A 14430-nucleotide genomic window follows, 5' to 3' on the forward strand; every position below is an offset into this window, starting at 1 on the left:
GGCGGGGTTCGGATGGGAGGAAGGGAAGGTTGGAGGTTTGGCTGCGCAGTGGGGGTGGGTGCTCAGGAGGGGGGGTGCTCGCTCAAGGGTTCTGCACAAGGGATGGGAAGGAGGGGAGGAAAGATGCTGCACCTATGGGGGAGAGGAAGGAAAGAGGAAGAATTGGGGTGAAGGAGAGGAAGGGAGAGGTGATCATGTACATACCCCAAAAATAAGACCTAGTGCGTTTTTTGGGCCTAAAATTAATATAAGACATTGTCTTATTTTTGGGGAAACACGGTAGTAATAGTGCATCAAAGCAATGATTAATCAGTGAAAGAAAAAGCCTCTCAGCGCATTGGAGGTGTGAACCACATTCAACCACCCTTACATTATCGGTAGAAAAAACTTTCGCACAAAGGTTAAATAAGCCTTGAGGTAAGCAAATGACTACCAAATTGACACAAGCTGTTTTAACATAGATAGCAGTGATAAAGGCCAACGAGCGTTTCGTGGCAAAATCACCACTGCTTCAGGGCCACCCACAGCAAACAGCTGAGAGAGAAACCGCTGAACAGATAGCTAATTCCAGCAGTGGAGATTTTGCCACAAAACGACCGTTGACCCTTATCACTTTGGAATAAGAGTAATTCCCACTACTCTCTTTAACATGGAGCAATTTTTCCCCCACTTCTAGTGAATTAAACAGATTTATCAGGGGACTCGCAAGCAGGTGCTTGAACTGCTTATAGAACCAGACAGTGAAGTCTTCCCCTAGCTTTATAGTCCCGATAACCTGTAACATCCTGGATATTAGTCTATCCAGGAGAGTGATGCCCTTTTCTGCTATTTATTCCAAAATAAGCCTTAATATCCTGATTCTCTGGGGGTATATAGGGCTTGATGATAATCCACAAATCTAGTTCTGATCTTAGCCTTCCACAATTCCCCTCTCATCATGCCCCTTTATTTGAGTAATATTATTCATGATCTTCCACTGGTTTAATCTGTAGACTAGAAGCTTACTTGCTTTATTCTTAAACTCAAAATATTTTTGCTAAATCTGCCCTTAATTAGAGATAAGCACTAATTAGCATTTGCTCCCCAAACTGGCATGCCTCTATTTTGTAATCTGTGAACCCAACTTGGAAGGGGGTGTGGCCATGGAGGATCCAGCCAGGATTTAAGCAAGATGTTACATGCCTAACTTTCTATTAGGTGCCACCATTTACACTAGCTTTTGAAAGGCACAAGTATTCCTACCAAGCCAGTAGTTCTATAAAGGTCATTCCATCTACCGTGGGTGGGTTTTGGCCTTGGGTTTGCCATGGGGTGCTAAGCAAGTGAGTACCTTATGGCTTCATTCTCCTTATCTGGGGATGGTTGGGTGAAAACTTGATGGCTTCTGGTTTGATCTTTTTCTGCTTTGTTACATTGCCTTAGTTGTTTGTCATCAATAAAAATGGATTCAAACTAAAGGTCATTCCGGGCCGAGCACCCTGTGCTGAAAACTGGCTTAGCGTGGATCTCCCTGTGTGCCAATTCCTGAATCTATTATGTTTTATCAACTCTGACGTGATGCAAGTATTATAGCCAATGTTAGCGGCAAATTCAAGATAGGCTTAGCGTGCTTCTAAGGGGCGAGGGACGCAATCCAGTGAGGTTTTCAGGATTTCCCCAATGAATATGCATTGAAAGCAGTGCATGCAAATAGATCTCATGCATATTCATTGGGGAAATCCTGAAAACCCAACTGGAATACGGCTCTCGAGGACCGGAATTCTAGATCAGGGGTGTCAAAGTCCCTCTTTGAGGGCCACAATCCAGCCGGGTTTTCAGGATTTCCCCAATGAATATGCATTAAAGCAGTGCATGCAAATAGATCTCATGCATATTCATTGTGGAAATCCTGAAAACCCCACTAGATTGTGGCCCTGGAGGAGGGACTTTGACAGCCCTGGTCTAGACCACAGGTGTCGAAGTCGGTCCTCGAGGGCCGCAATCCAGTCGGGTTTTCAGAATTTCCCCAATGAATATGCATTAAAGCAGTGCATGCAAAAAGATCTCATGCATATTCATTGTGGAAATCCTGAAAACCCCACTAGATTGCTGCCCTGGAGGAGGGACTTTGACACCCCTGGTCTAGACTCTAAGGCAGGGGTAGGGAACTCTGGTCCTGGACAGCCGAATTCCAGTTGGGTTTTCAGGATTTCCCCAATGAATATGCATTAAAGCAGTGCATGCAAATAGATCTCATGCATATTCATTGGGGAAATCCTGAAAACCTGCCTGGATTGCGGCCCTGGAGGAGAGAATTTGCCCCCCCCTGGTCTAGACTCTAAGGTTCCCAAGCCTGTCCTGGAGTTTTCAGGATAGCCTTAATGAATACGCAGGAGAGAGATACGCAGAGGTGCTATCGTGAAAACCCGACTGGCGGGCGGTCCTCCAGGACAAGCGACGTCTTGGCGCTCTGGCCTCACCGCGTCTCTCTGGTCCGCGCTCCTCCTCGCGCCGGCCGACTTCCGGTTTGTTGCGCTTGCGCTGACGTTTAGCCGCCTTCCTCCGGTGCTCGGAGAAGCGACGGGGCTGCGCATGGTGAGTGTCCGGCCGCTCCCCGGAGTGACCCGCAACGGAAGGGGACGGGAAACGGCAGCGTCGAGCAGAGGGAAGGATTTGAGCTCAGCGTGGGGGGCGGCGCCGGCTCCGGGCCTGAGGGAGGCCGAGAGGTGCCTATGGCTGCCCGTCAATTGTGGCCTTACCCTACCCTTCTCTTTGCATTTTCTAGTTCCTCCCCCGTCTTCGGCTTTACTAATTTTTCCCAATTGATGTTGTGTAATATTACATTACAGGGGTCTCAAAGCCCCTCCTTGAGGACCGTGATCCAGTCGGGTTTTCAGGATTTTCCCAATGAATATGCATGAGATCTATTTGCATGCACTGCTTTAATGCATATTCATTGGGGAAATCCTGAAAACCCAACTGGAATACAGTTCTCAAGGACCAGAGTTCCCTACCCCTGCCTTAAAGTCTAGACCAGGGGTGTCAAAGTCCCTCCTCCAGGGCCACAATCCAGTCGGGTTTTCAGGATTTCCACAATGAATAGGCATGAGATCTATGTGCATGCACTGCTTTCAATGCATCTTCATTGGGGAAATCCTGAAAACCCAACTGGATTCCGGCCCTCAAGGAGGGACTTTGAGATCCCTGGTCTAGAGCGTTCTGCTGCCTATGCTTTAAGTCAGGGGTAGGAAACTCCAGTCCACGAGAGCTGTAATCCAGTTGGATTTTCAGGATTTCCCCAAAGAATATGCATGAGATCTATGCATGCACTGCTTTCAATGCATATTCATTGGGGAAATCCTGAAAATCCCACTGGATTGCAGCCCTCGAGGAGGGACTTTGAGACCCCTACATTACATTGATGTCTTTTCAGTTCTAGGCGGTTTCCATCAAGAAATTAGCCTGGGCATTCCCAGGGAGATTAAAAAGGTTGATAGTATGGGAAGAGTCGATATGGTTTGGTTGGATCATTTGACAGATTTCTTGAATATTGTATCGTTTTTAACCTTGCTCTATGTTTTGTTGAATGTTGTACAAATTTTATTATTATTGTATACCGCTTAGAAATATGATTAAGCGGTATAAGAAATTCTAAATAAACAGACTTGCACGGTCTGTGTCTGTATATGGCCGTTTGAGGGAGGATGGGCTGGAGAGGGCTTCAATGGCTGGGAGGGTGTAGATGGGCTGGAGTAGGTTTTCACGGAGATTTCGGCAGTTGGAGCCCAAGCACAGTACTAAGTAGAGCTTTGGATTCTTGCCCAGAAATAGCTAAGAAGAAAAAATAAAAAAAATTTAAATTGAATCAGGTTGCACAGATTGGATGGACCATTCGGGTCTTTAGCTGCCGTCATCTACTATGTTACTATGTATGTTACAATTTGATAAATTATCCGTTGTCCTGAAAAGCAAGCCTGGGGCAGGAGTTGGGATCCCCCCTCTAGAAGCATTTACACTGGATCTTTCTTGCATATTTTGGAACCCCAATTCACTGTGGGGTCACCAGGGCAAGTTTGGGAAGCTGTGTATTAGCCAGTTCCATTGCAGGCAATGCACATTAAAGCTGAACAAAGTGCTCCTGATACAAGTAGAGGAGTGCCCCTACCCTTGCTAGTCAGGTTTTCAGGCTATCCACAATGAGTATGCATAAACTTGATTTGCATACACTTTCTCCATTAAATGCAAATTTCTTTCATGCATATTCATTGTGGCTATCATGAAAACCTGACTGGCAAGGGGAGTGCTCTAGTACTAAGTTGAGAGAAACGGAGATTTTCCTGCTAGTACAAAATAGTGCACATAATCAAAGATGAACATAAAATTAAATGACAATAAAATACTAGTATTGGTACTACTATCTATTCAGTCGTGTCCGACCCTTGGATACATGCTTCCCAAATTCATTCATCAATTCCTACAACTCTAATTAAAAAGAGAGGTCTTAATAGCTCTACTAAAACTTTTCTTCAAAAACAGATCCAAGGACTTCCTGGGATACCATATCCAGATATTTCCTGATGTCTCCAGAGAGACTCAAAAAAGAAGAAGAGAATTCTTAATGTTGAAACCTGGAGTGACTCAAATAGGGGGGTCTTTTCTTTTTGAGATATCCATGCAAATGTGTAGTCAGATACCGCTCTTTAAAATATGTTTTTACTGACCCATCTCAGTAAGTTTTCTCTCAGTGAAACGTCTTGAGAATGGAACAATAATTGCGCCTAATATTAAGGATTAGTTCACTGTGCTGCAGTAGTTATACAGCTTTCTTAGATAAATATGTGAGTTTAATTTCTCTACTCTTTAAATCTTGGATCCGAGATTGGAGAACTAGTGTCTGATCAATTGAGTTTATCTTATGTGTTTTTATTTTAATAATTTGAAGTATCTTTCAAGTTTTGAAAGTTAATTTAAGTTAATATGATTTGATTACACTTTTCTGTACAAGATGTTTTATGCTTGGTAATAGTTTAAAATTGTATAAATAAATAAATTAATTAATAGCTCTCCTAAATTCCAACAGATCGTCAGTAAACCTGCAAGGTGAGGCCATTGTAGTCTCAAAAAAAATAACAATAGTGTCATGCACAAAATCTTGCTCATTCAAGTCCACAAAGATCTACCTGAAGAAATAACAAAAAAAATCTCTTTTCCTGTGAATTCAAAAGACAATTAGGAACATAAAATTGTACCTGTTAAGAAATAACCATGGCAGTAACATGAACAAACTTTGAACTTTGAAACAAGGCAATACAATACTCAGTTTGGGAAATAACATACATATAAAGCAGCTGAGCAAGGTTTGCTTTCTCTTTGAGAAAAATAAGCACTGATCAATCCTATGAAGCTGGTGTCAATAAAAACAAGTATTGATTATACATGAAAAAGAGCATCAAAGTCAATCCTGCGTCCAGTTCTATACCCAAACTGCATACGTAGTTATCACCACTTCAGTTCTGTTTCTGGACAGAATAAACCAACACAGCTTTATGAAAACACAAAAGTTCAGTCTTGGACGGTTTCATCTGCCTTTTAATTTCTTTTAAACAATATCATGATATGAGTCTAAGATATAGTTGTATATCATCAGCAAACGTATGACTGTGTCCTCTAAACCTAGGTCTCGCTTCACAACAGGGCTATTATAAATATTAAAGGTACGGTTACAAAAGAGCACTCTGGGTAATTCCAAATGGCTAGGGCTTGGAATTAGAATCGTCAGTCCTTTAAAAAGGACTGACCTAAACCAGGCTAACCCAATTTCAGACAGCCTTCAAATCTAAAGGCATTAAGAAAAAAGTGGTACTCTTGTTCAAATATTTCCAGCATTCATCCATAATATTCATATAGTTTCTGTACTATGGGATTTCCTAAATCCAGATCAGTGTGTATAAAATATTCCTTGTACAGAAGAACAAATGTGGAACCAGGTCCTGGACTTTTGTAAAGTTTATTGGTGCCTAAAACAAAAAAATGTATCACAATGTACTGAAAGTCAAACTCATTCCAACAGTATAAGAACAATGATTGCACTGCATAAATAATGACCAGACCCAGACCAAAGTATTCCTTGCCCATCAATAAAATTTAGTAACTCTGTCAAAATCACCTTCTCCATTAAGTTTGATAGAAACAGTCGGTTAGAAACAGAACTAGCATTTTCAGGCGGACTGCTGGACACGACGGACCACTGGTCTGACTCTGCAGCGGCAAAGCTTAGGTTCTTATCAACTTCCTTTCATAGTGGACAAACTACAGCTGTTTTCCCAAACAATTTCTCAGAGGTTGAAACGGTTTAGCTTCAATATCAACAGACTGCAAGATGGAAGGGCAAGGATCCAAAAAGAAAAGAGAGGATGCTTGAGGTGGATTGAAATACAAACTCAGTAATCATACTTGAAATTCTAAAACCAGATTGTCGGCAGAAGCTGGCATTTTGCTATTTACTACCCCAGTCTGGTCAGGCACATGCCCCAATTCTCCATTTACATCATGTTTCAGCTGAAGTACCAGGAGTGGTACTGCAGAAGACAAACCCCGATTGATTTTTCAGAGCATTGTATCCATGAGGAGCTAGCTAAACTAAAGGTAGACAAAGCGATGGGGCCAGATATTGTACATTTGAGGGTACTTAGGGACGTTCTGGAAGCTCCTCTGGCTGACCTTTCAGTGCTTATCTAGAGTTAGGAGTAGTACTGGAGGACTAGAGAAGAGCGGATGTCCCTCTCCACAAAAGTGGAAGTAAGGAAGAAGTAGGGAACTACAGGCTGGTAAGTCTGACGTCTGTGGTAAGTAAATTAGCAGAAATACTTTTAAAACACAGTATACAGGTGTTTCTGGAATCCAGTAGATTACAGGACTCGATGCAACATGGATTCACTAAAGGCAAGTCTTGTCTTTGGGTGACCAGAGAATTGTATAAAAAGGAGGGCACTAGATGTGGTATTTAGATTTTAGTAAAGCTTTTGAAAGCGTAGCACACAGGTGTCTAATAAATAAACTGAGACCCCAAAGTGATGGACTGGGTCAGGAACTGGTTGAGTGGAAGGCAACAGAGAGTAGTGGTTAATGGAGATTGCTCCGAGGAAAGGGTGTGTCTCAAGGTTCTGTTCTTGGGCCTGTCCTTTTAACATTTTTTGCAAGTGATAATGCTGAAGGGCTGTCAGGTAAGATTTGCCTCTTTCCAGATGATACCAATATCATATTATCTATCTGATAGTGTAGATAATATGAGGATGGACCCAGTGAAGTTTGAAGAATGGTCTGAAATTTGGCAACTAAGATTTAATGCTAAGAAATGGAAGGTCAAACATTTAGGCTTCAAAAACCTGAGGGGACAGTACAGTTTAGTGGGGGGGGGGAAGAACTTTTGTTCATGAAAGAGGAGTGGGAGTTGGGTGAGATAGTATTTGATGATCTTAAGGTAGCCAATCAGTTGAAAAGGTGACAGCGAAAGCTAGAGGGATGTTTGGGTGCATAGGGAGAGGAATGGCTAGTAGGAAAAAGCAGGTAATGATGCCCCTGTATAAGACTTTGGTGAGACCTCAATTAGAGTATTGTATACAATTCTGGAGGCCGCACCTTCAAAAAGATATAAAAAGGATGGTGTCGGTCCAGAGAAAGGCTACTAAAATGATCAGTGATCTATATCAGTGTTCTTCAACCTTTTGACACCTATGGACCGGCAGAAATAAAATAATTATTTTGTGGACTGGCACCGGTCTGCGGACCGGCAGTTGAACACTGGGCTAAGTCGTGCCCATCTCCATCCCAGACCCCACCTCCATAATAGTACTAATTGTACCATTTTTTCCATTCATTTTTCATAGGTACACACAATATAATTGTATTAACAACACAAAATTAAAATACACAAAGCACACTGAATGCTTTTCAACATTCATTCCTACTAGAAAATGGCTGCCTTGAGCTCCCGTAGTCTCTTGAGCCATTTCCTATGAGCGATCTGCACGGGGCAGGAGCGTGGGAAGATCGCTTCTGCCCCGAAAACCCGCTAGACTACAAGGTAAAGCTTAACGGGGGCTTACAGGGCTTAAAATAGCCTGAAAAATGAAAATGCATTTTTTAAATTTAAAACCGCGAATCCGTAGATATGGAATTCGCGAATACGGAGGGGGAAATGTACTTCCTCTTTTCTCTGAATTGCATGGCACTTTCATTACATTAGAGACTTATTATTCACATATGCCCCACCCTCTTACTAATGCATAGGGGTTTTGGTGGTGGTAACTGCTCCGACGCTCATCGGAATGCGATAAGCGTCAGAGCAGTTATCGTTGCTGCCGCTGCTAAAACCCACACTATGTGTTAGTAAAAAGAGGGGGATAGATTTTCAAAATTTGATATATTAGTCTATGGCCCAGCAATATCAAAGAAGAGACAAATTAATTTAATCTTTATTTTTAATGAGAATAATGGGCAGACTGGCTGGACCGTTCAGGTCTTTATCTGCTGTCATTTACTATGTTTCTATTCCGCCAATACTTTGTCAGTTTAAGGCAGTTTACAATAAATAAATAAAATAGATGCTCAAAATAAAAGGAACTCCATCAGATCGATAGGACAGCACTAAAACTCTCACGCCAAGAAAAAACTTCACAACAAAATCATTCTGACATCAGTATAATGTGTTTTTCTTCTTACATTAATATACCTTCCTCTCCCCATCAGGCAAAATGTGAATAGCCTGGCTGAGGAAATGAGTCTTCAATAACCTTTTAAAAGACTTGAAATTCCATTCAGCACAAAGTGCTTTTGAAAGGTTATTCCAACCAAAAACCCTTAAGTGGGTAGATTCCCCTTGAGCTTTGGAGAATGAGGCATGATTAGTCTAAAATCCTGCAGAGACCTACAGTCATGTGAAAAAAATGAGGACACCCCATGTATCGACATCAAATTTTTTTATTTTTTTTTAAATTTATCTGTGGAAAAGAAAGTGATGTAATTGCAGGTAAACAAGAAAAATTTTCCTTGATTTACTCATGAAACAAAAGATATCCACAAAAATGTGTATTCTAACTGAAAAATAAATTAGGATACCCTAATAGCTAGTGCTACCCCCTTTGGCTGAAATAACTGCAGTGAGATGCTTCTCGTAGCCATCTACCAGTCTCTGACATCGGCCTGAGGAAAGTTTGACCCTCTCCTCAATGCAGAATTCTTTCAGCTGTGAGATGTTTGAGGGCTTCTTGCATGTATAGCCCGTTTCAAATCACCCCACAGCGTCTCAATGGGATTAAGATCAGGGCTTTGACTCGGCTACTCCAGGACTCTCCATTTCTTAGTTTTCAGTTAGTCCTTGGTGGATTTACTGGTATGTTTTGGGTCATTGTCGTGTTGCAGTTCCGCTTCAGCTTTAATTTTCTTATAGATGGTCTCGCATGTTCCTCAAGCACCCTCTGATACATGGTAGAATTCAGGTGGATTCTATGATGGTGAACTGGCCAGGTCCTGCTGCAGCAAAGCATCCCCAAACTATGACACTTCCACCTCCATGCTTCACAGTTGGTATGAGGCTCTTTTCCTGGAATGCTGTTTTTGCTGTGTGCCAAACATGTCCTCTTTTCTGGAGTCTAAATAATTCAGTTTTAGACTCATTTGTCCATAGAGCACTATTCCAGAAGTCCTGGGGTTTGTCTACGTTCTCTCTAGCATACTTCAGTCTGTCCTTGATGCTTCTCTTAGAGAGCAAAGGTTTCCTCCTTGCAAGTTAAATTTGTACAGTCTCTTTCCGAGGCATGCACTTTCACATCAACAGTAGCAAGAGCCTGCTGTAGGTCCTATAATGACATTTTAGGGTTTTTGGAGACTTCTTATAGCATCTTGCGGTCTGCTCTGGGGGTCAACTTGCTTGGACGGCCAGACCTGGGTATGTTGGCAGTTCTACACTATTTTACGGACCGTGGAATGGCTAATGTCAAATTCTTTTGAGATCTTTTAAAATCCCTTAGCAGATTTATAAGCTGTGACAATCTTCTTTCTGAAGGCCTCAGACAGCTCTTTTGATCTCACCGCAGCAGTCACGAGCACACCAAACTAAATGTCTGAGGTTTGAGTAGGGAAAACCTCCTTCAAAATGCTGAGTAACGATGTTCTAATCATGTGCACCTGATGTGATACACCTGTGTGTGATTTGAGCCACTTTAAGTGGGAGGATATGTGGGGGTGTTCTAATTTATTCCTCAGTTAGAATACACATTTTTGTGAATATCTTTGGTTTCATGAGTAAATCAAGGAAAACGTTTGTTTACCTGCAATTACATCACATTCTTTTCCAGAGATAAATTAAAAAAAAAGATTTGATATCGATTTGTGAACATTTCTTAAGAAAGAACTGAATAATTCACGGGGTGTCCTAATTTTTTCACATGACTGTAAGTGTCCTCTCTGAGGTATAGAGAATAACTAAGATAAAGAGATGTTTGTTCATAATAGACCTGTGGACTAGGGTCAAGATATTAAATATACCAATTGTAGTTGTAGGACACTTTCTAAATATCACTTTCGTGTTTTATGAAGCACTTTGGAATGTGGAGTGTCTGAAAGAGGTTTCACATTTTTTTATTTTTGTCCTTTTGGGGGTGACTTGAGGGAGGTGAGTGCAGTCAGATTAACTAACCTGCTCTGTTTTTACTTTTTTGCAGCTGCTTTGAGTGTTTGGAACCATGACGGACTCAAAGTACTTCACAACTAATAAGAAAGGTTAGTTCTGTCTTTGTGTATCGTATAATGACAGTTTGCAATATTTGGGAGTACAGTGGAACCTTGGTTTACGAGCATAATTCGTTCCAGAAGCATGCTCGTAAACCAAATTGCTCGTATATCAAAACGAGTTTCCCCATAGGAAGTAAGGGAAACTCGCTTGATACGTTCCACCTCCTCCTTCTTCCCCCCCCAAGGCTACAGGCGCTGCTCAATCACCACTCACCCCCCACCCCCCGCTCAAACCGGCATCGCACCCCCCACCCGCGCACGTCCACCCCTGAGAACCGCATTGCACTCCCATGCTGGAAGCGACATCCGCCCACTTGCCCTTCCAAACAAGCTCTTTACCCCTTCTGCTGCTTGCTGGTGTGAATTAAAGAAAGATCCCGCCTCTTGGCTGGGCCTTGAGCACCTGTACATGCTCTCGTTCTCTCTGAGGCAAGAGGCGGGATCTTTCTTTGACTTTTTGGGAGGGTGTGCGGGCGGATGCCGCTTCTAGCACGGGGATGCGATGCCGGTTAGAGCGGGGAGAGGTGCTCGTTTATCAGGACATGCTCGTTTTCCGAGTTAAGGTTTGCTCATCTTGCAAAACACTCGTAAACCGAGGTTCCACTGTATTTGCCAGTGGTAACCTTCCCAAAATAGCCCAGGTGTGGGCATTTGCACTAGAAGCTTGGCTAACCTTTGTAAAATCAAAGGGCCAGAGAACCAGGGGCAGCACCCCTATCCCAGGGTGGATTTGATTTAAATCAGAGAATGACAAAGGGAGAAATTTTTCCCCGTCCCATCCCCACGGGTTTTGTCGCTGTCCCTGCCCCATTGCTGTAAGCTCTGCCTTACACCCAGCACAAGTCTCGAACACTTATGATTTTAAAAATGTTTGAGACTTGTGCAGATGAGGACAGAGCTTACAGGAATGGGGCAGGAAAATGAGTTACTGCCGGGACGGGGGAAAGATTTGTCCATGTGTCATGCTCTAATTTAATCAGTAGTACCGCATTTTTTTCAAGAAACTTTTCGTAAGCATTCATTCATTTAAAGCCTCCACCAGAGCTCTTTAGAAATCAGCCACCTGAATGCTAATTTGGATCCTCAGACGCACCACTCCACGTTCAAACTATTTCATTATGTTAACCTTGATGTGCAAAATCTTTTATTAATAATAATTTTAAATATTGAAGTAATAACTTAGTGAATGTATAATTTATTTCTTCTTTAGCACTCTCCAGACCAGTAGAGGTTAACTTTACGAATGGGTATATATCTAATCATGACCAGCAGGTGGAGACTGAAAACAAAACTTTGGGACAGTATATCCTAGCCCCTCCTCTCTATTTCCCTCAGTCTTCTTTCAGTCTCCAGCAGGTGTTGAGTGATCTGTACCCATCTCCCTTGGTAGGGCTGTTGGAATTTGTTTAAGGTGTTTTTTGTCCCTGTTTTTAGCCGGACGGAGCTTGGACGGACTCTGTTTGGGGGTTCGTCCGACCTCGGGGGTGTCAAACCCGGCGGGTCACGAGCGGGGTCCCTCCCCCCACTTCCTCCACCTCCCCACATTTTTTTAGAGGAGCCTCAGCAATAAGCCTTGCCCCCTAAATCAAGCAAGACTATTGCTTTGAGAGCCTGTGGAGTCTGTTCTGTAAAAAAAAAAAAAAAAAAAAATCCTGAGGTAGTGCTGGTCTGGAGGGTTGTATCCCTTTAAGAAAACTGTATTTTACTGTATTTTTTCAACTAACCGGCACTTTTTTACAGCTAGGTCGCGTATGGAGCAATGAGCACTTCTAAAGGGAAAAAGTGCTCATTGTGCTCCAGACGCGAGGCACTCGCGGCCGGCCTGTGCAAGCGGTGTTCAGGCCGGGGCGGTGGAGGAGCTCCGTCGGCAGCGGCTGCAGGCGCCCAGAGCTCCCCGCCGATGGTGCCTCGCGAGTCGGCAGGGAACGGTGGCGAAGCCCGGTCTTCTCCGTCCGCCCACGGAGGGAATCCCCAGACCGCCGACGGTCGGGTTGTAGAGGATTCCCTCTCAGCTGATTTTTTGACAGCTGATGCCGGCTTGCCTGCTTTAGCGGCTGAGACTATTCAGGTTTCTCAGCCGCTTCAGGCTATGGAGGGAGCTTTTTTGGCGGGAAAACCGCCATCTTCTCTGTCTGGCCCCTCCATTTTGTCTTCCACCTCAGGTGACCTTCCCCCTGTTTTGACTATGCAGGGGCAAGGTTCTGCTGGGTCCCCTGCTGTGGCAGGGAGTCCCTTGGGACCCTCGGGGGGGTTTTCTCCTGATTTTTTCTTTTCTTTATGCAGAGCCTATTTTCAGGCGGCTGGGGGTCCCGGTTGCGCCCAGGGGGTCTCGGGGGGTGGTTTTTCCTCCGCGCTTCCTGCGGCTTTGCCTCTTTCGTCTGGCGTGACGTCCCCTCCGCCGCCTACCTTGTCCAAGCGTCCGCGGGTGTCGTGGGACGAGAATTTGTGGTCGGAGGATCGGGTCGGTTTGGAGGAGGACCTGGACCCTTCTGAGGAATTCCAGGACTCTCTGGAGGGGACGGAAGCTGGCGGCGGGTTGTCGGATTTCCCGTTCTCCAGTGACGAGGCGTCTGTGGTGCGTCTTTTTCAGAAAGATGAGCTGCCTGACCTTATTCAGCAGGTTTCTTCGGTCTTGCGTTTTGAGGACGCGCCGCCGGAGACTCCGCGTGTGGGGGACCCCCTGTTGCGGGGGATCCGTTCCGTTTCCCGCTCTTTTCCTATGCATCAGGATATTCGGGATATTATTCTGGAGCAGTGGAAAACGCCGGAGACGCCGTTTCGGCTGGCGCGCAGCATGGCTCGCCTGTATCCCATTCCTGAAGGGGATCGGGCTACGTTAGCTTCGCCGGTCGTGGATGCGGTGGTCTCGGCGATTTCCAAGCGGCATACCGTGCCTGTTGAGGGCGGTTCTGCCTTGCGAGACCCTGAGGAGCGCAAATTGGAGGGCCTCCTTAAGCAAAATTTTCAGGTCTCGGCCCTTGGGGTCCAGGCGGCTATTTGTGGGGGACTGGTCGCTCGCGCCGTGTTTCGGTGGGCGGAGCGGGTCTTGGATCGAGAGTCTGACGACTGGTCTCTGGTGGATCAGGAGGTTGCGAAGATTGAGATGGCGGCCTCATTCCTCTCAGATGCTCTCTATGACTTGGTGCGGAGCTCGGCTAAGTCTATGGCTTTTGGCGTGGCCGCAAGGCGTGTGTTGTGGCTGCGCGCTTGGGCGGCGGATGCTGCGTCCAAAGCTAAGCTTACTAAATTTCCCTTTCGGGGGTCGTTTTTGTTTGGAGAGGACTTGGATAAGTTGATTCAGACTCTGTCAGACTCGAAAGTTCCCCGTCTGCCGGAGGACCGTGCTCGCCCGGCGTCTCGGGGGGGTGCGGCCCGGGGGCGTTTGCGGGATTTTCGCAAGTATCGCCCGGGGCGTGGGGCTGCTTCTTTCCAGTCTCCGGGTTTTTCCCGGGGTCGGTTCTTCCAGCGCACGCAGCCCTTTCGGGGGGCCCGTCGGGGGGCAGGGAATCCCTCCGCCGGTTCCCCCGCTTCCCGTCCTGCACAATGACGCCTTGCCGGCGCCCCCTTTGGTTCCGGTGGGGGCCCGGCTGCGAGATTTTTTCCCCAAATGGGCCGAGATCACGTCCGATCAGTGGGTCCTGGAGGTGGTGCGGGACGGTT

General features: G+C 45.0%; 1 protein-coding gene across 3 annotated transcripts in view; it reads left to right on the forward strand.

Moving 5' to 3' along the window:
* The first annotated feature begins 2473 nt into the window (after positions 1-2473).
* The window catches only part of LOC117349121 (AP-1 complex subunit beta-1), a 123706-nt gene continuing 111749 nt past the window's right edge, over positions 2474-14430 (forward strand). Inside the window, exons 1-2 of one of the 3 annotated variants that reach the window (XM_033922157.1) lie at positions 2474-2574; positions 10701-10758. In XM_033922157.1, the coding sequence (XP_033778048.1) occupies positions 10722-10758 (37 nt within the window). In that variant the 5' untranslated portion in view covers positions 2474-2574; positions 10701-10721. Of the gene's footprint in view, positions 2575-2634; positions 2706-10700; positions 10759-14430 lie in introns of those variants that run through there. The other 2 variants (XM_033922159.1, XM_033922158.1) reach the window with 2 other exon arrangements.

Source organism: Geotrypetes seraphini, chromosome 15, assembly GCF_902459505.1.
Source record: "Geotrypetes seraphini chromosome 15, aGeoSer1.1, whole genome shotgun sequence".
Taxonomy (NCBI): Eukaryota; Metazoa; Chordata; class Amphibia; order Gymnophiona; family Dermophiidae; genus Geotrypetes; species Geotrypetes seraphini.